Source organism: Centruroides sculpturatus, unplaced genomic scaffold, assembly GCF_000671375.1.
Source record: "Centruroides sculpturatus isolate CEXI.00-Female unplaced genomic scaffold, Cexi_2.0 scaffold147, whole genome shotgun sequence".
Taxonomy (NCBI): Eukaryota; Metazoa; Arthropoda; class Arachnida; order Scorpiones; family Buthidae; genus Centruroides; species Centruroides sculpturatus.
In genome coordinates, this window is record NW_019384357.1 from 360668 (window position 1) to 381760 (window position 21093).

Consider the following 21093-nt stretch of genomic DNA (forward strand, 5'->3'; position numbering starts at 1 on the left):
GGCACTTGTTAAGTTTTGCGTCTGTTTTTCTTTTCGAAAGATGAGAGTATAATAGCAAAGGTAGAGAGTGGACAGAAGATATCTAATGTTGCCGGGCAATATGGAATAAACAGGTCTACAGTAGGCCTCAGTTCAATCTTATTTAAGAAAAATGATGTATAATCAAAAAGACTCCAGCAGCTAAAGCAGTAACAAAAATCACTTCTGAGAAATAAAGAACATCGAAGAGTTTGTAATGGAACCTGAAACGGATCTGACGACAGAAGAACGCCTAGAACTTTTGAATGAAGAACACCAAGAAACTCGGCAAGATATGTTTTCTTCTGAAAAAGAGGATTAATGTCAATATCTGTTATTAAAGATCCTTTGTAGAAGTGGGAGGATGTCAGAACAACGGTCTTAGAATGGCATTCAAACCATGTTGAGGCTTGGGGTCCTCTACAATTACAATGCTATTAATTACTTACGAAAAATCGTGAAGAAGAGAGAAAAGCAATCGACATTAGACAGATTCTTTAACCCTTTCAAATGGAAAAAACATGACTAATAAAAACGCAACACTGTGTATGTATGTAGTTTTATTAACTTATTACATATAAATAAGTAAGAAGGTATATATTTTTTATTTTTTAAGGTCTCCAGAACGAATTAATTAAATTCCCATTAAAACCTACGGTAAATCGATAATCGGTTAACGAACAATTCGGATAGCGAACAAAATCTTGGAACGGATTATGTTCGTTACCCGATCACCCACTGTATAAGGCTGGATGGATACTCTGCATCACTCTTAATATTAAAAATATCAATTACCAACCCAGTAACTGAAAGTCTAGACATAGAAACAGTCAAATTAATTTCTACATTTAGAAAGTGAGATCATGTCAAACTAATTATTTTAGTAATTAATTTTGATAACTTATCTTAATTTTAATCATTTTAATTGCTTTACCACTGCTTAGAAATCATTGTTAATCTTTCTAATCAATTTTTAAACAATATTTTAGTGAATCATACGTCATTTATACGTTGCCATTTAGATATTGTGATGATAAACAATTTATCATCATAATATCTAAATTGCTTGAAAATTCAATAATGCATTTAAAAATAACAAAAATGTCTTTATACATGGTAACACTTTTTAATAATTTATAAAACTGCAAATAAAACAATAATATATTTTTACAATTAACATTTGCATACAACCTTATAAAAATGTAGAAATAAACTTTATTAAGCAAAACATTAACATTTTCGGTTATCTTTAATGACCTTTATCAGACCAATGTCCCAATATAGAATGTTTTTAGCACCTAATAGAATAAAATATAACAAATATGCCAAACACTATTTAAATTTTAAAAAGTTACATTATCACTATGATTAGTTAAATATGCTTTTTACTTATTATATTAATTTCTGTTGCTTTATAAGGTTATATATGAATGTTTGTTATATACATTTTTTGTTATATGACAACCTTACAGCAAGAGTGATCTATGTCCATGTCAATAAATTCTAATTTTGAGATAATTAACAAAAACTTTTATATAGTATTTTCTGTATTTTCTTTTCATGCCTGGAATCCAAGTGGAATTTGTAACAACAAATTCTACTTGGATCTGTTTTGCATTAGATAGAACAGTTGCTTTTAAGCAAACTCTACATGCTAAGGCTTTAAATTAACACCAAAATTAGACAGATCACTCTTGTTCTGAGGTTGTCATATATCAATAATCTAGAGTGAAAACCTTTAAGTCAAAAAGTCTGACCTGTATGTCAAATTTACCCCTTAAATCAAAAATACATATGCTTTAACAATAAAAAGTTATTAAAGCCAATATTATGATAGTGTTTTAATTGTCAAAACCTAAGTTTTTTGGAAATAGATAACATATACTGTCTGTCAGCGTTATGTAAAAATTTATTCTTTTTACGTAACACCGACAGACAGTATATGTTATCTTTCTTATTAATATTTGGTGTGTATAGCTATTTAAAACACTACCAATTTTTTTGTTTTTGTTTCCCAAAATGTTTCAAAGTTAGCATTACTAGTTAACTCTAAACCATCAGTATTGTAGAAATACTATTAATTCTGACAAATATATTTTTTCTAAATAATTATATTAAAGTTCAAATATTGCTCTTAATTATAAATACAATTAAATACTCATATCTTTCAGATGGTGTTAGATAGTACACTAAGTAAACCAAGTATTTGTAATTAGTGTAATTGAGAAATCTATTTTGAAGTGTTAGACTAAGTATTTGGAAGTATCTAATTTTAAAATACATCCTTTAAGTGCCATGTCTGCAAGGAATCATTCCTAAACTCATAACTAATTTTAGAACAACCTTCAATCTTTGCAGGATGCTGATGGATTCTGACAGAGATCAATTCTTATTAAGATGTTTATTAAACATATGTATTTTATTGAAAATTACTTCAGTTTATTTAATTTTGATTTTCTGACAGTTATAACTTATAGTTCCCTCATATACATCATCAGAAACAGTATTTTTAGGATTGATTTATCTTCTTAATATTATAAAAATCTGAGTTTTCACTCTAAAAAATCATATTGAATATCATACTACAATGATCAACTTCTTTGTTACCTTTTTCAATTAAATCATTCCATTTTTTGGACCAACCACGTAAATTTTTAGCATAAGTTTTTTCTATGTCACTTCGTTCTTGTATAAGTTGAATTAGATCATTGCAAAGTCTCAAACCGTCTTCGATACGTTTTGTTGTTTTTTTATAATTTCCGGGTTCCCAAAAGCTATCACTCGTGGCGACTAATCCCGCATCGTCACTATGATGCGACATGATGTCAATATTAAAAATTCTGAAACGATAAAAAGTACATAAGTATTTGAATGTAATCAATAACAATTCTGTAACAGTAAATCATTAATATATAATTGATACTTGTTATATAAGTTTCATGTTTGAAAAAATTATTTAAAAAAATAAAAATTAAATAACTACAGGTATAATGATTGTATTTCTCATTAGTATACTTCAGTAAACAACATAATTGTTCCCTGTATTTATTTCCTTATGCAACATCCTATTAAATAATCAATAAGAAAATTGAATAAAGAAATATGTGGACAGTTGCAAAGTTACTAAACAATCTTTAATACATTTTTATTTTATTTTTGTAACTCATTCATTCATTTATACTAAAGAAAGAATTAACATTTATATATTTAAATACATAAATTTCATAAATAAACAATAATTGTGCAGTATGAAAGCTCAACATATATATAAATTGCTAGTAATATAGGAAATGTTTGCACAATAACAATATTGGAAAGTAAAAGAATCAAACTTACAGCTTAAATTAGGTTAAAAATTTTCTGCAGTTTAATTACCAGTATCAATTTAACAAATTATTACTACATCTAATAATAGAAAAGAAAAACTCATAACTTATACAGTAACTAGTGAAACATGCTGGGATGAGAATGTTTGCTTTACTACATCAACACAAGGTATGTGTCGTTTACCTTTGACCCTGAAGAAGAGCGGTGACCTTAATCGGGTCATGTGTACTTAAGACCTAACATGTGCTCCCTTACTACATTTTCTTCGCATTTTATACAGTAATGCAGCCACTTTTAGCGTGTAGCAAATAAGAAATTTATTGCCCATATCACGTGTTCCTGTAATAGACATATTACGTGATTGTTATTTATAAGCTCCATTTTTTTTTTAGTGAGTTATTATAAAATTTGTTTCTCATTAGTTTAAATATAACTCTATCGGATAATTGGGCTTATTATACCATAAACGATGCGCAATTTTCGTTATTAGGTTCTAACTTTAGACCCTAATTAGCAATTACAGGCAATATGATTAAGCAGAAAGGGCATTTCTATAGAAACAAATATGGTTTAAATTGATTTTTTAATGAAGAAACTATTAATTAAAATTTACTTACTTAAAAAAAAAGAACTTTAAGCTCTTTCAATTCGTGAAATATACGAACAAAGGCCAACGTTTCCCGTAGGCGTACATTGTACAATCACGTCATTGATTCATTTTTTAAAGTATTATTCATTCATAAACTCCTAAATGAATGAAAGTAGACCTATGTCCTACTTTGATATTTAAATTCTATTCAAATACAGGCTAGCACGGCCACATAATGACCGGTAAAAGTCTATAGCCCTGTTTTCCAGTGTGAGCATCCGTTCTAAAGCCTATAAAAATTCATTTTATACAATAAAATACAGGCTGTACCTAGATTTTTAGTAGATAAAAATCAAAAATGGAAGAGCAAGCTTGCAAAATATCTCATTTATAACTGTGTAAAATAATATCTGAGGCATTGTAGACGAGGAGAAAATTGACAAAAAAAAACCAGCCATTTATAATCATTTTAAACCGATCAATAGGAAATAATATTCTCAGATGTCTGTAAAGATTTTGATTAATGTATTCAAAATCATTTAATCTACAGAAATTATTTCCACACGTCGCATATTTTCCATCCACTGGCACGAAATTTACATGCCAAAGTCATATATATTCAGTTTTCTAAGGCCAAATTTTTCACTTTTATAAGAAATATTGACTCGTGTATTTATTTTTTTAAATAAAAAAAATTACGGAGAATATTTTTCAAGAATATTCCGGTAATTTCTTCGATAAAATGGCATTTTGGTATCATTAGAAACGTCGTTAAATCCGTAATTACCCAAGAAAACTCTTAAGTTGCAGCTGAAATTTTTGGTGTTTTTCAAGTTAAATTCTCGAAAAAAATCGATAAAAAATTATTTGAAGTTATTAGTCATTTAATAATCTATAATTTACATGAATTTTCATAATATTTGATGAATAAATTCTTTTAAAAAATCGCAAAATTTGTCGGCAGTGGTAAATCTAAACGATCGATATAGTTACTTTCAATGTGACTTCTTAATAGGATTAATGCATGGAGACATATTAAACTTATGCCTGTTGAATATTATTAAATGCCTATATTAAGTGCCTATTGAATAAATTTCCTTCAGGGTCAATAATTTCTTAATTTTTAATAATTTACAACACTTCAACTTGAATTGAATCTTTGAATTCGAGTTTAAATTAAGCAATAAAAATTAATTATTTTCTAGAAAAACACTACAAATTGATTCTAGAACTTTTTAATTCAGTTTTGAAGTTGAATTCTTTTTATTCTCTAGAACAGCAGCAGATTTTAATTTATGGACCCTCTCGAAGGTCAGATGCGATGGCAACCCCTAAGGATTCAATCGATTTATTTTGGGAGTCCAGGAATTCCTAAAGATTATGTGAAAGTCGTGGTACAAATTCATTTTTATTATAAACCTATATAAATTTATAATAAAAAAATAGTTATGTAATAGTAATATATCTGAATTTCAATAATATAAAGTAAATCATACAGTCGAACCTCCAATGACGGCCACCTCTAAACAGCGACTACTTTTTCGGGAAACTTAATTAAGCGAAAATCCCTAAAATAAATCCAAATGATGGCCATTGTTTTATGTTCCCATCATGTCCGTTGTTCACAGGTTTGACTGTAATATTAATTCGTACTGTATTTAATTTCAATGGCGCGTTATCCATACGGGTAAAAAAAAGAGGCAATTGACTGAGGGCTCCAATCTAACCTATTATATGGGCAAAATGGGGCAATTGACTGAGGCCTTCACCAACAAAGGGCCCCAAACTGATCTATTAATAATAATATATAAATTTCCTGTCTGTACCGGAAGTCACGTTATTTTTTAAATTAAAATAATATATATGATTAAAATTGCAGCCCTGTATGCTCGTTGTTACTTTGTATCAGTGTAGAAAGGAGTCGATAAGTAAAAAGCTAAAATATATATATATATATATATATATATATACATGTACAGAATCTATAATCGTTTATTTATCTTAATTGAAGAACGTCTGTGTGTCTCGATTGTTTAATAAATTGTCCAACAAAATTGCATCCTATTTACGTTTACGAAATATAACTGGATGCATTAGACACTTCTTGTTTGCAAATTGAAGCCTGTACAGCTTATCCAGGAAGTAATAACTAACAATAGCGATCATTAACTGACGAAATAATTGTTTTTTATTATACAATTATTCTTTAACAGTTAGCAAATTTCGAGTTTCAACAAGTACTTCGATTATTTGAGCGTTATTTAAATCAAGAATTGTCTCCAGGACCTCAAGGAATCTCTGACTTTGATCCCCGTTTTATGTGGATCAGCCAATTAAAAAAGGTGTTATAAATGGTAAAAAAGATTGAGAACCCCGATTTAAAATCACGAAAAAGTTCGTTATAAGCGATAAATATTTTATAAATAAAATTATTCCGTATTTCTTAACGTGGAAGCGTATCGGCATACGGACGTGACGTTAAGAAAAATTTATTGGGGAGTAGAATGATAAATGTCTTTGAATTATGTAGAATCATGAAGTTGCATTTTTTGTAATTTATATTCAAATTTATAAAATATTCTCTCTCCTTCCTCTCGCATTTTTATTCAAAATTGTCCGATTGCCACTGGTTTATATTATAGGTTATAACAAAAAAATAATAGAGAGATTTACTCCGTATCCATCATTTTATCAGATGTTGAACGGAGCTAATAATAATAATAATAATACATCTAAACACTAAAGAATATATTCAAAAATATGTATATATACAGTAATTTTTCAAAATAATACTTTATATAAGAATAAATCAGAGAAATATACATTTTTATTCAAGCGTAAAGCAAAAATGTGACTATTTTTTATGTAATAATACAGTTAAAACCTGCGAACAACGGCTCCAAACAAAATGGCCTTTGTTTGGAGGTTATTGTTGTTAAAAAAAAATGGCCACTGTATTTTATGTACAATGCAACCTCGATATATTGAATGGAATAAACTAAACAGTTCACTACATCGAATTCGTATTAGGTAAAGAATAGCAAGGTGTATTTGTTCGCTATTTCGAGTGTTAAAGTAGAAGAGTCTACAATAGTTTACAATCTGTATTTATAAAGTTACTAGCTACTCGTGCCCGGCGTTGTTCGCGCTTTTTTGGGGGGAGATTTATAAAGTTGATGTTAATAACAATAGTCTTAATATAAATAGGGAAATTGTCCCGTATTTTAGGTGTTACAAACATGAAAAAATATGCGAAAAACTCCACGTGGTCAGTCTATTTGCCAGGTGCGAACTCATCAACTACCAGTGTTTTATCCACTGGTGGGCTTTAGGAGTAGTTGGGGTGAGGCCCCCTACTGTATTTTTCAACTCTAACGTACAGTTATACATATTTTGACTCCTATACATACAGTAAAACCTGCTACACCGGAAAAACATGCTAGTCCGGTTTACACAGGTTTTACTGTATAAATTGCTCTTAAAAAATGAAAAAATACAGTTATTTTGAAAGAAATTTTACAATTTTTTTTTCTCCAATCTGTAAGCTTAACACGTACAGTACCTGAACGTAAAAGTTTAGTTAAGTTTATCAATTCAATCTAGCTTTATCTACAATTTTTATTCTTGAAATAGTAACTCGGTAGATGCATGGAAATCTATTTAACGTGAATATCCTTACTTAAATTTAGAAACAATCATCAATTTAAATTACTTTTAAACTATATTTTAATTATTTTTTCAACGGATCGATTGTATATTATAATTTATTTTTAATTCTAGTCATTTCCTTTCGAATCTTAATTAGGATTTTCTTTATTACTCGATTGCATTCAATTTTTCATTAATGATGGTCTTTATCTACTTTTTCTTTTTTCCTTTGTTAGTATTCTAGAAATGATTGAAAGAACTATCAGTAATTGGATTCTTTTAGGTTACTGCATGCGTTACGTGTGCTGCATTTAAACGTAACGCATCATCAAGTCGATACTACAAGGAAAAAAACATAAAAAATACAAAATATACTTCTCCTAAACACTTTTTTTTTGTACTACTTTTTGCTTTTATTTTCTATATACAATAAAACCTGTTTAAAATGAAATCTTAATAAAACGCAAACCTGTCTAAACGAGAATTCATCGGAACACGGAGTAATTTTCTGTGTTAAAAACAAACCTGTTCGAAACGGAAACTTGCCAAACCGGAAAATATATTGGGTACCCATACGAGTACGGTTTATACAGGTTTTACTGTACATATACTTTTAGTTACGATCTTACAGTCCTTAAACAAGCTGAAGGGTTTCATTGAATTCGTAGAGCTCCTTAAAGTATTCATAGGGTTTCAATGACTTCGCGGAGTCTATTAAAGTATGGCTAATTCATGAATAACCATTTAAAGTACGTTGAAAAGGGGTATTTTTTTGCGTGAAGTCCTTTAAAGTAGGGCTAATTCAGAAAAGTCCATAAAAGGTGCCACTTTGGAAGATCGTCCATGCGCTGATTGCCTTATTCTATCAATTCTTTGAATTATTTCAAAGACCTTCGTGGACTCCCTAGAGGATTTTCTATAAGAAAATGGTTCCTATTTGGGTGTTAAACAGGTATAAAAACCGGAAAACCCGCACGAAATTGTGACCAACTATCGCTATTTTAAGAGCTCCACAAATTCGTGGAACCCTTAAAAATGTGAATAATTCACGAAAATCAATGAAGCCATTTAAAATAACTTAAAAATTTCCATAAATTTTCGTGAATTAGTCGTAATGATTTAAATGGCTTCACGAAATCCCGAATATTCCCATCCCCGTTTACAGAATCTTCACGAAAATCTCGCAAGAATGTATTAAATCGTTAAGAAATGTTCAGTTTATTGATTAAAGATAAACTCAGCTAACCTACCATCAATAATCAATATAGATGATATTGTTATTTAGGAAAAAACCGATATTACTTTAGCGACTTTCGGTAATTACTAAATAAAAAATTAATATAATAAAAATGTTAGTATATTAAAAAATTAATTAGCAAACTATACACAATTGAACCGTCGATAACGGCCCTTCTAAACAACGACCGTTTATTCAGAAATTTTTAACAAAAATGCGTACAGAATAACCTCCAAACAACGGCCACTTTTGGAAACTTTTTAAACAAAAATGCCCACAGAATAACCTCCAAACAACGGCCACTTTTGGGAACTTTTTAAACAAAAATGCACACAGAATAACCTCCAAACAGCGGTCACTTTTGGGAACATTTTAAACAAAAAAGGAAACAGAATAATCTCCAAACAACGGTCACTTTTGGAAACTTTTTAAACAAAAATGCCCACAGAATAACCTCCAAACAGCGGTCACTTTTAGGAACTTTTTAAACAGACAATGCACACAGAATAACCTCCAAACAACGGCCACTTTTGGAAACTTTTTAAACAAAAATACACACAAAATAAACGCCAAACAACGGCCACTTTTGGAAACTTTTTAAACAAAAATGCCCACAGAATAACCTCCAAACAACGGCCACTTTTTACGTTTCCGTCAGTGACCGCTGTTCAGAAGTTCGACTTCACATATATTTTAAGAAATAAATAAAATCTGCATTAAGAAGAAAAAGAATAAATTCCTATGTGGAATTCCTTCATATAGTTTTCTCGAAGAGTATTTTTGAATTTCCTTTTTATTGAATTGCTTTAGAAAAAATTCCTTTCACTTGGTCGATAGGAAACTTTCATAAACAAGTAAAGAGACGAGTGAAATATTTCTTTGAAACTAATCTTTATTCTTATTTTTAAAAATAAAAAAAATAAAAATCTTTTTTCCAAAAATTCCCATTTTATTACAAGTTATTATACAACATTATACAGTATGTCCTATTTAATTAAACTATTATACAGTAGGGCCTATCAGAAAGGAGAACCTACTGATCACATATTTAATATACAATTTCAATTATATTTCTGCTATTAAAATATTAATTTTAACGTTTCGTTCGTACGTTTGTCTGCTCGTATTATTCATTAATATCTCGTAGATCTATGAAATTTATCCTTAGATGCGTATTTTTCAATGATTAAAATGTATAACGATTTGTCTGTCTGTTTGTCTGTCCGTATAATTCTTTACATATCTGGAAATCCTCTATAGATAGATATACAAAATTTTCAGGATAGTTTTAAGGCTTTAAATGCACTCTTGGAATAACTGGATCACGATACAAAATGGAATTTTTAAATTAAATTGTAATATTATGATTAATTAACGTTAAATGTTAATTAAGCGAAATAATATTTATCTTTTTATCGAGTTTTAAAACAGTAAAGGCATTATAGAACTCATAAATATTAATAAATGATAAAATATGCAAATTGTAATATTGGCCAGAGTCCAGTTAAATCTTGATACAAAATACCGCATAGCGTTAAAATATTAAATTGCAAATTAATTTCCACGATAAGTTTAGTTTAATTTGTAGAGAATTAAACTTGTTTTAATCCTGTTCCTATATTTATAGTTTAATATTTTAAAATATTTATCATAAATTTGATATTTTCTCTTTAAAAAATGAAGTAATTATGTAAAAAATTCGCTTATAGTTTACGCCATTATCTATAAATAGTTGCAAATTAAAAATTTGCAGCTGCATGAAAGCATAATTTAAAATAGAAGAGCTTAAGTATGAGTGCAAATTATTCGTGGCTGAGAGATTGCACTCTAGAAGCATAAATTACATGCAGAATTACATTCTAGGAGCATAAATTACGTATAGAATTACATTCTACATAAATTACGTAGAGAATTACATTCTAGAAGCATAAATTACGTATAGAATTACATTCTAGAAGCATAAATTACGTAGAGAATTACATTCTAGAAGCATAAATTACGTAGAGAATTACATTCTATAAGCATAAATTACGTATAAAATTACATTCTAGAAGCATAAATTACGTATAGAATTACATTCTAGAAGCATAAATTACGTATAGAATTACATTCTAGAAGCATAAATTATGTACAAAATTACATTCTAGAAGCAAAATATAGGCTACGTCTAGATAAACAAGTTACAAGAAACAAATTCCGCTACGAAAGGACATAAATTATGCATAGAGCAAGCAATACTTACAGACGAAACATCATAAGAAAAATCTGAAAGCTGGTAAATATTTATAAAATTTGTAAACTTGACATTGGTATTCCCGATACAAAACGTTCACAGTACTAAATTCGGGAAGAAAAAATTGTCTGGCACACACGGAGTTATCCATAGAAAAACAAGGAATGAAATGGTCAAGTTGCCAACAAATTATATATCAGACATTCGTGATATAGACCAGAATATTAATAGAATATCTAAATGTAATTCAGTTCTAAAATGCCTAAAGACTTGGAAACAATAGAATTAAACACGAGAAATTTAATTGAAACTAAATAATTTTAGGCGTTTCACGCGGGATACCCTAAAGAAATCTCTGTAAACAGTATAAATTTCTTCAAAACGGAACCTTATAAAAACGGAAACCTGCCTAAACCGGAAGAATTCTTCGAAACGGTGATTTACTATGCTAAAAAAACTGTTTAAGACGGAACCTTAGTACCTGCCTAAATGGGAAGAATTCTTCGTAAGGGAGCTTTACAAAAAATCCCTGTTTAAAGCGGAAACCTGCCAAACCGGAAAAAGTATTCGTACCATGCCAGGTCCGGTTTAGAAAGGTTTTACTGTATATAAAAACCAATGGATAATTTAAAAAATAGCATAAAAAGTTTACATATATCAAGCCATGAAGCCAACAATCCTCAACCATTTAGCTTTATTTACAAGGTACTAGAACCTAGTAAAAGAATTTCCAAATCGTTAATCTCACTAATGCATTCCATTATATAAATTCCAAAATATATAAGATGCAGATTTCCAAAATTCCTCATCCTTATAAATCTACTCTTTTCCAATCATTTGTGAATTCTTTCAGCAAACATACCATTTCTTCTATCTCACCATTTTAAATTACTTTAAATTCTTTTAATAATAATTAAATTATTTAAAAACTTATATAATATTTTAATTATACAGTAGGACCTCTCAGATCTCAAGAGAGGTTCAGACTATTTACTTTTTTTTGAGGCCTCTACTGTATTAAAACAAAACAAAACTGTGTTTTCTTAATATACAAGGATATAATGTCATGAATAATTTGTAACAAATATTTTAAAACAGGAGGACCTCAAAGCATTTGTTATAAATTAGTATACAGCACTATATATACACTACATAATGCTGTATAATTTGTAATAAATAGGGCCTACTATATAATAGTTTAAATAGAATATAATACATAATATAGTATGCCCTATTTAAAGTATTATACAGTAGGCCCTACTTATTACAAGTTATTATACAACATTATACAGTATGTCCTATTTAATTAAACTATTATACAGTAGGGCCTATCAGAAAGGAGAACCTACTGATCACAATCTGATAGGGCCTTAATGTAGAGTACTATTGTATATTTATAAACTAAAAATTAAGAAGAGTACTTCTTGAAGAAGTTTTGATATTATTAAATTATTGTTTTTTTCCATCAGCAACAACAAAAATATAAGATTAAAACTTTCAACAAGACTGGCACTTTAAATGGAAGTGCAATTGATTTTCTTTATTTAAAAAAAAAGGAAAAGAAAATCAGGAAAAACAACATTCTCTTACAGATATATCTAAACCAATAGAGCCAATATAAAAATATATTGTTTGTAATTTCATTTTAAAATATAAATTTAATGGCCAAAATAGTCTTTTTTTGTAATATTTATTTTATAAACTTTAATCTTTTAAAGTAGTTTAATTCAAAATAAGAAATATTTCTTTGTAGTAAACAGAGAATTTTTCTTATAGTAAGTCACCATTCATTGTACTTCAAACAAATCCTTTAAAAATATAAAAAAAAAACAAGATGAATGTAACAAATTCTTTAAAAATTCATAAAAGAAAAATAAAAAAAGGAAATAGGAAATTTTAAATTTTCAAAACTGTAACAGGAATTTTTCCTGTTTTCTCAATTTAAAATTTCTTTTATATTTTATACATTTAAAAAAAATTTAATGTTTCTTTATGTAAATTATTAAACATTCTTTTATAAAATTTAAATGGTAATTTCGTATATTCGGTTAATACGTGTATTTTATTTTATTTTATTTTTTTATTTACCATATTTACATAAAAAATACTCATGTTTTTTATACGATTTAAATGGGGTGAGGGTTATATTCCGATTTTAAATTGCAATTATGAACTGGATTACGGAGCAATGGCTGCATAATTTAGTTCATAATGGCTATGCCTCATTAAGGCTGGCCACGTGGTGTTTCCGGGTTTTCTTCGTGTGCCTAACATCTAAATAAGGGTCAGTTTCCTATAGGAAGTTCTCCCGATTCATCACTACCAGAGAATAAAAACCACTAAACATTGATCAGTCGCGGGTTCACGCCTCATCAATGTTGGCTGCGTGGAGTTTTCTGAGTTTTCTTCACATAAATAAGTGCTAGTTTCCTGTAAAAGTCCTCCTAAGAGGCATCCCACTCCCTTGGCATATCGTACAAGTATTACATTGCCTCATCCAATCCAATCCATTTTAAAACTTGAATTTTCAATCATTTAAAACTCTGTAACTTGAATAACTTTTGTAAATTAGGAACATGGATGGAATAACGTAATTTATAATTGTTATTTATGAGCAACTGAAAGAGAATTTATCCCATATTTAAATATGAAAATATTGTTAAGTTAAGCGTAATCAGTTTTGTAGATATTGCCGATCTCATAATGACTTTTCGAGCTATAAGCTGAGATTGTCGTAACGAATGAGTGTTATAAATTATCCCTATCTCATACGAAAAATGTTGGATCCATTTTTCGGCTTTCTAACAAGACATATTTCTAACAATTTAATGAGAATTCAGTCATTAATCTACGTTTAGCTAAAGCCGTTTTATAGTATCTATAACTAAAGTGATGTATGTAGATTAACAACGACATCAATTATAACATAAATGACGTTAGCCTCGCCCAATATCCTTGACAATTGTTGCAACAACTGCTACATCGAAAGATTGTTGTAACTATTGATTTTCAATAAGTCTTCGGTTCAACAGTTAGACTGAACAATTCATTTAGTGGCTGACCTAACATCAATATTGGCTTCAATAACTTATTCTTTATACGTTTAACCTTTTAATAATTCACTATTTATAACATTATATTGTTATAAATGTAATACATATACTATTTTACAGTTATAAACATAAAAACCAACATAAAAGTTTATAAAATCAAATAAAATGTATGACACAATATGGCCGACTTGTCCATTTCTAAATTATAGATATCTTTGCCTTTCTTTATAGATAAAATATAAAAGAATAAATTTAAAATTTAAATATTATTCATAAATTCTTTTTTGATTTATCATTCGTCATTTTTAATATAGAGGAAGTTCTTATTTAGATCAGTTATTTAAAGGAAGATGCCATACTTAAGGTCAATATAGGATATACTGTGTTTATCGAATTATTGATTACATACGTTTTAAATAAGTTCTGCAGCAAATATTTCCATATATCTACAGTAGAAAATCGTTATAAATTATAATAATATGTATTAAAATATAAAAATATAAATAAATATATTTTAAAAACTCGATAAAACCATTTTTTAAGCCATTATATTACGCTCTTACGTAATATATTTTCGTAAATTTAGACAAATTAAACGTTAAAAATTAATTTTAAAAAGTAAAATTAGAATAACGTAACACACAGGCTAAGGCCCGTGTATATATATATATATATATAAGCCTATATATTAAAACTATAATTATAAAAATCTTAAAGGGCATCTTTATGCCCTTTAAATTAAAGCCTNTTAGAGTATTGAGTAATAATTATAAAAATCTTAAAGGGCATCTTTATGCCCTTTAAATTAAAGCCTTTAAAGGCTTTAACTTAAAGGGAGTGTCACGTCAGAAGAGAGTATAGAAGGTCCCAAGTATCTTATTCTTATGGCACGTAATCCTGGGTGGTCCAAAAATCAGTTAACCTCGATATATAGTACTTTAACCCGATTTTTTTGTAACCCGATCGAAATTTTCATCAACTATTTTTATAATTATCGATCCATCTCCAAACTTTAAGCCCGGATGGATTTTGATAACGTGTATAAAACTCCCAAATTGACTAACAGATGTTTCTGATTTCCTATTTTTTAAAGGGAGATGTTCTTATAAGATCCATCTGAAAGCCCACGATCAATTTTGATGGACAGACATCAAGTTATTCTTTGACAGAATAGGTAGAAATATGTCATAATTCACTCCCCCATCTTGAGTTAAATTTAATTTCACTTAGTTTCTTGTAATGACAGTTATCGAGTCGCCAGACAGACGGACTGGCTCCTAAACTGGAGTGAAAGCTAACTATTTTTTTTTTTTAACCTATAAACGTGTTAAAATTGCTATAAAATTCTTACTCTTAAAAACTAATTTACGAAGTAAAAACAATGATGTAGAATATACTAAAATACTGTAATAATAATAAACTTTTCTACATTAATATTTAAAAATTAAACAGAATTTTAAACTAAAATTCGAAAATTACGTCTCTTTGAAGCTTCAGACAAACATTAAACAAGTCTAATTACTAATTAATCGATTCGTTGAATTAATTGAGTAACTTCTGTACAGTTATAAAGGCTATTTAGAAGTCCAATATTATAAAATATAAATGAAATACTATACAGTAAAACCTGTGTAAGCCGGACTCTCACACGGTTTGGCAGGTTTCCGTATTTAACAGGGGTTTTTTTAACGCTGAAAATCGCTGCAATTTCGAAGAGTTCTTCCCGTTTAGACGGGTTTCCGTTTTATAAAGGTTCTGCTTTGGACAGGTTTGAAGGAGCTGTACGAATTCAATGAAACCCTTCAGTTATTTTAAGAGCTGTGTAAATACTGGTAAGAAAATCATAACTAAAAGTATATTACAATAAAACCCGTATAAAGCGGACTCGCACGGTTTGGCAGGTTTCCGTTTTATTAAGGTTCCGTTTTGAACAGGTTTTACTGTATCAATTACTTTTAAAATAATAAAAATATAGATACACGTTATAACCTCCAAACAACGTCCATTTTACTTATACAACAGAGGGAATGTATGGCAATCGGTCAAAAAAAAGGACCCCCCCCGAAGATTTTTACATTTTTGGACTCGGGAGACCTTGAAATGTCCAGAAATTTTGGCAAAAATATGGAGTTTTTTATATGTTAGTGTGTTCGGGGCACCCAATTTGAAGCTTAATAACTCCTGGGCCTTCTGTCGAAAATTTCTGAAATTTTGCAGGGAGGTTTGTGTGTTAAAGAAATTGATGCCATTACATTTTGGAGGTTAAAGGTCGAGGGGGTGGGAGAAGAGGAGTCGCGTATCATATCTCGCGTGGGGTCGGACTTAACGAAGGTTTTTTTACTCGTTATTAACATTTACAATTTGTTTTTAAATAAAACACGTCTCTACCCTCAAAATTAAGCATTTTTCCATTTTATAATAATTAATAAATTATAAAAAAGATCTCATAACAGATGGAGCCACATGCAATTTTAACTTTTATTTCGGAAAAGTTACAACGAGAACGTAAAAAAATATCCGCTTTTGGAGGTTATTTTGTATACATTTTTGTTCAAAAAAATGCATATAAAATGAAAAAAATGGCCGCTGTTGAGAGGTGGCCGTCATTGGAGGTTCTACTGTAATTTATTAATAAAATTTTAACAGTTGCGTATTAAACAATTCTTTTTTTTTAATATTNAAAACAATGATGTAGAATATACTAAAATACTGTAATAATAATAAACTTTTCTACATTAATATTTAAAAATTAAACAGAATTTTAAACTAAAATTCGAAAATTACGTCTCTTTGAAGCTTCAGACAAACATTAAACAAGTCTAATTACTAATTAATCGATTCGTTGAATTAATTGAGTAACTTCTGTACAGTTATAAAGGCTATTTAGAAGTCCAATATTATAAAATATAAATGAAATACTATACAGTAAAACCTGTGTAAGCCGGACTCTCACACGGTTTGGCAGGTTTCCGTATTTAACAGGGGTTTTTTTAACGCTGAAAATCGCTGCAATTTCGAAGAGTTCTTCCCGTTTAGACGGGTTTCCGTTTTATAAAGGTTCTGCTTTGGACAGGTTTGAAGGAGCTGTACGAATTCAATGAAACCCTTCAGTTATTTTAAGAGCTGTGTAAATACTGGTAAGAAAATCATAACTAAAAGTATATTACAATAAAACCCGTATAAAGCGGACTCGCACGGTTTGGCAGGTTTCCGTTTTATTAAGGTTCCGTTTTGAACAGGTTTTACTGTATCAATTACTTTTAAAATAATAAAAATATAGATACACGTTATAACCTCCAAACAACGTCCATTTTACTTATACAACAGAGGGAATGTATGGCAATCGGTCAAAAAAAAGGACCCCCCGAAGATTTTTACATTTTTGGACTCGGGAGACCTTGAAATGTCCAGAAATTTTGGCAAAAATATGGAGTTTTTTATATGTTAGTGTGTTCGGGGCACCCAATTTGAAGCTTAATAACTCCTGGGCCTTCTGTCGAAAATTTCTGAAATTTTGCAGGGAGGTTTGTGTGTTAAAGAAATTGATGCCATTACATTTTGGAGGTTAAAGGTCGAGGGGGTGGGAGAAGAGGAGTCGCGTATCATATCTCGCGTGGGGTCGGACTTAACGAAGGTTTTTTTACTCGTTATTAACATTTACAATTTGTTTTTAAATAAAACACGTCTCTACCCTCAAAATTAAGCATTTTTCCATTTTATAATAATTAATAAATTATAAAAAAGATCTCATAACAGATGGAGCCACATGCAATTTTAACTTTTATTTCGGAAAAGTTACAACGAGAACGTAAAAAAATATCCGCTTTTGGAGGTTATTTTGTATACATTTTTGTTCAAAAAAATGCATATAAAATGAAAAAAATGGCCGCTGTTGAGAGGTGGCCGTCATTGGAGGTTCTACTGTAATTTATTAATAAAATTTTAACAGTTGCGTATTAAACAATTCTTTTTTTTTAATATTATAAATGAATTTTTCTTGTTGGATTTTAATTTATTTCCTTGAAATTTCAACAAATGTTTTCCTTTATTTAATTAAATATTTATTAATATATTAAATAGCGAATTTAATAAAAGTAAAGCATTTAATATTTTATTACTTTTCTTACAGGTTTTGAATGAAAATCAATTACAGTTTTCAATTTTGATGCTTTTAAGAGTGGCAATTTAATTTATTCCACTTTTTTCTCTCTGTCATTATAACTTTAAATAGATTTTTATGTAATTATTTTTAAATATAAAAGAAATTTCTATTGTAAACATTGTTGAAGGCACTTTTTTAAAGCATATTCTTAAAATCTCTGTTATTTTATTTATTTTTTGGTAAATATGTAAGAGAAACAGAAAGAGAAGTATTATCAGGGCAATTTGGGCCAATTTCCAAGTGAGGGGACCTCATAATTTAGTTTATTTTTTTATTTTATTCATACATTTTCACTGTTTTCTAAGGGAGTGAGGCCCCACATATGTAGGCCCCTCTATACATTTTTATAGGTTTTAAATTTTAAGCCTTTTTTTTATAAGTTTGCAAAAACTTAAAAACAGGTTTTTTTGCATTTTTTTTCTTTTTCTTTTTCTTCTCTTTTATTAATTAAATTTTATTCAAAGTACGCTTTCTTTCTCCATTATTCCTCTTTCACTGATTAATGGAGGCGCGTATAATTATTAAAAGTAGCGATGGAAATTTTTTGTATGAAACTGTTAATTATTATTAAAAACAAAAAAAATTATTTTAAAAAAGTTCTGAAAAAAATGGCCGCTGTTTAGAGGTGAACGTTGTCCAGAGATGGTCGTAATTGGAGGTTCCACTTATTGACTAAAATCACTATTATACTGTGTATTTATTTTGCTTAATTTAACCAAAAATAAAAAAAATATGTAATAATTAATACGAAATATCTTTGGAATTTCCATATTATCACACTTAAACTAACCATAAAATTTTGATTGTTATCAAGTCTTTTGTTGACTTTGTTCAATGGTACCATAATTTCACTCAAGAATGTATATAGAATTTGTTATTAAATTGTTTAATAATAATAATATTATATCACAGAGTTTAATCTACTTAATTAACAATTTTCTGAAAGTTTAGAAGAAGTCAAGTTACAAAAATCCATATTTATGATTTGTAAACTTAAGAAACGACACGCGAATAATACAAAGTTGCTGATGATTTTGTTCCGTTATGAGAAAAATAATGGATACAATTTAGTTTCATGGCTTTAATAGTGTCGTTAAATACTTTTTTCTAAAGTTTACTAAACTATAAAATGGTCACAAAAGTCCTCCTATGAATGCGATTGTGTTCTAGATTAAGTATTTGTCTGGATACACAGGGAGTTTGATTACTTGTATTTAGGTTTATGACCTCTTCAGTCTGTTTTCGGACATTGTGAAAGAGGAAATTTCTTAATTCCTCCTTATAATAGGTAAAAATCTAAACGTAACTCTTTAATAAACCCCTATCGTCGATATGGAAGAGAATATTTAGAGGAAAATTAAAATTTATGTAGTGAATGAAGGGTGCATACAAATTACTTCTAACTGTGGCCATTCTAGAACTTTTAAATGCTCAAACAATATTGAAAACACTGAAATGTGTACAGTCGACCTCCCTGTAACACTGTTGATAATTCCGTTTTATATGAATTCCATGTTGTACGAGTCACTTAGATTTTACAAATACGTGAGCCGTTCACAGCTCGACACACGTATTTGTAAAATCTAAGTGACTCGTACAACATGGAATTCATATAAAACGGAATTATCAACAGTGTTATAGGTGGGTCAACTTGTATGTATACAGATGGGAAAACCTGTATAAGAATCTGTATAACCTGCATAACATAACCTGAATCGATACACGAAAAGACCGTTTCTGCGTTAGGCAGGTTCCAGCTTAAAATGGTATTTTATATAGAAAATCGTTCTGTTCCAGGGTTTATAGAGTGTCCGTTTTAGACAGGTTTTACTGTTCAACATTTCTTCATGCTATTAGCTAAAAAATACTGAATACGAGAATATGTAATGGCGCGTTATAGCTTCATAAAGCCCATTAGGGGAATGCCGTATATTGTTGACTTCAGACATTTTTCTCCAGGGATTTTTTTGAAGAAATATTTTCTTATAAAAGATTGGTTTGGGGCCTCACCAACACGTGGCCTCAAACAAATCTTTTAAAAACTCATCGATGTAGTAAGGATATCGTAATTAAAATTTGGCGCCGTATCTGAAGACCCTAGATTGTCCTTGTGATGTAGGCGCAGATCATAACTTATATAAATTCTGATAACCCATTTTGCATACAATTTAAAGATTGTTAACTCTTTTTTAAGGTTATTTCGTATTATCTGAAAGAAAATTTAGGTGGCACTTTACAAAATTTCTAGAAAATCTACCCCTTTATAGCAGGCCTATTTAGTTTATTACATTCATTTTCCTACCATTATTATACCTCTTATATTTTTTTTTAAATAATAAAATAGTTTCTACATCTACGTGATATTATCTGAGAGTTGGAAATATGCTAATGAGGTCATATTTTCATCATTTTACTTTACACTAAGCAGAAAATTTACATTATTAAATCTAAGTTAATGAACTTATTTAACGTGTTATAAAGTAAAAATATTTTACATTATTATGAATTACTTCGTGATTTTAATATTAACCTCAAATATTTTTAAGGAAGAAGATCAGAAAAAATATAATCTTATAGTAGTTGTATTTATTTACAAACGTAAGGGGCCCGAAAACCCGAGCCTCCCCTTACCTTTGTAAATAAATGCACGTATACAGGGCCCCATAGAATGGAAATTGTTGATGTAAACACCATTTTGGATCCCTTTTTGGAGACCCTGCTTATACAAATAACATAATATTGATGTAGAAAAATAATCTACTATAAATGTTAGTCCATGGTCAATTTAAAAAATAAGGCCTTCTAAAGTTTATGAGCTCCGGCTGC

The 21093-nt window shown here is 29.1% G+C and overlaps 1 protein-coding gene across 10 annotated transcripts in view; it reads right to left on the reverse strand.

The window, feature by feature from the left end:
• Positions 1–21093, reverse strand: part of LOC111639900 (protein kinase C and casein kinase substrate in neurons protein 1-like) — a 64440-nt gene that overhangs the window by 24117 nt on the left and 19230 nt on the right. For 2 of the 10 annotated variants that reach the window (XM_023385871.1, XM_023385883.1), the window contains exon 2: positions 2626–2858. In XM_023385871.1, coding sequence (XP_023241639.1) covers positions 2626–2839 — 214 coding nt within the window. In that variant the 5' untranslated portion in view covers positions 2840–2858. Of the gene's footprint in view, positions 1–2625; positions 2859–3457; positions 3784–3962; positions 4197–4264; positions 4284–11061; positions 11652–21093 lie in introns of those variants that run through there. The other 8 variants (XM_023385857.1, XM_023385863.1, XM_023385914.1 and 5 more) reach the window with 8 other exon arrangements.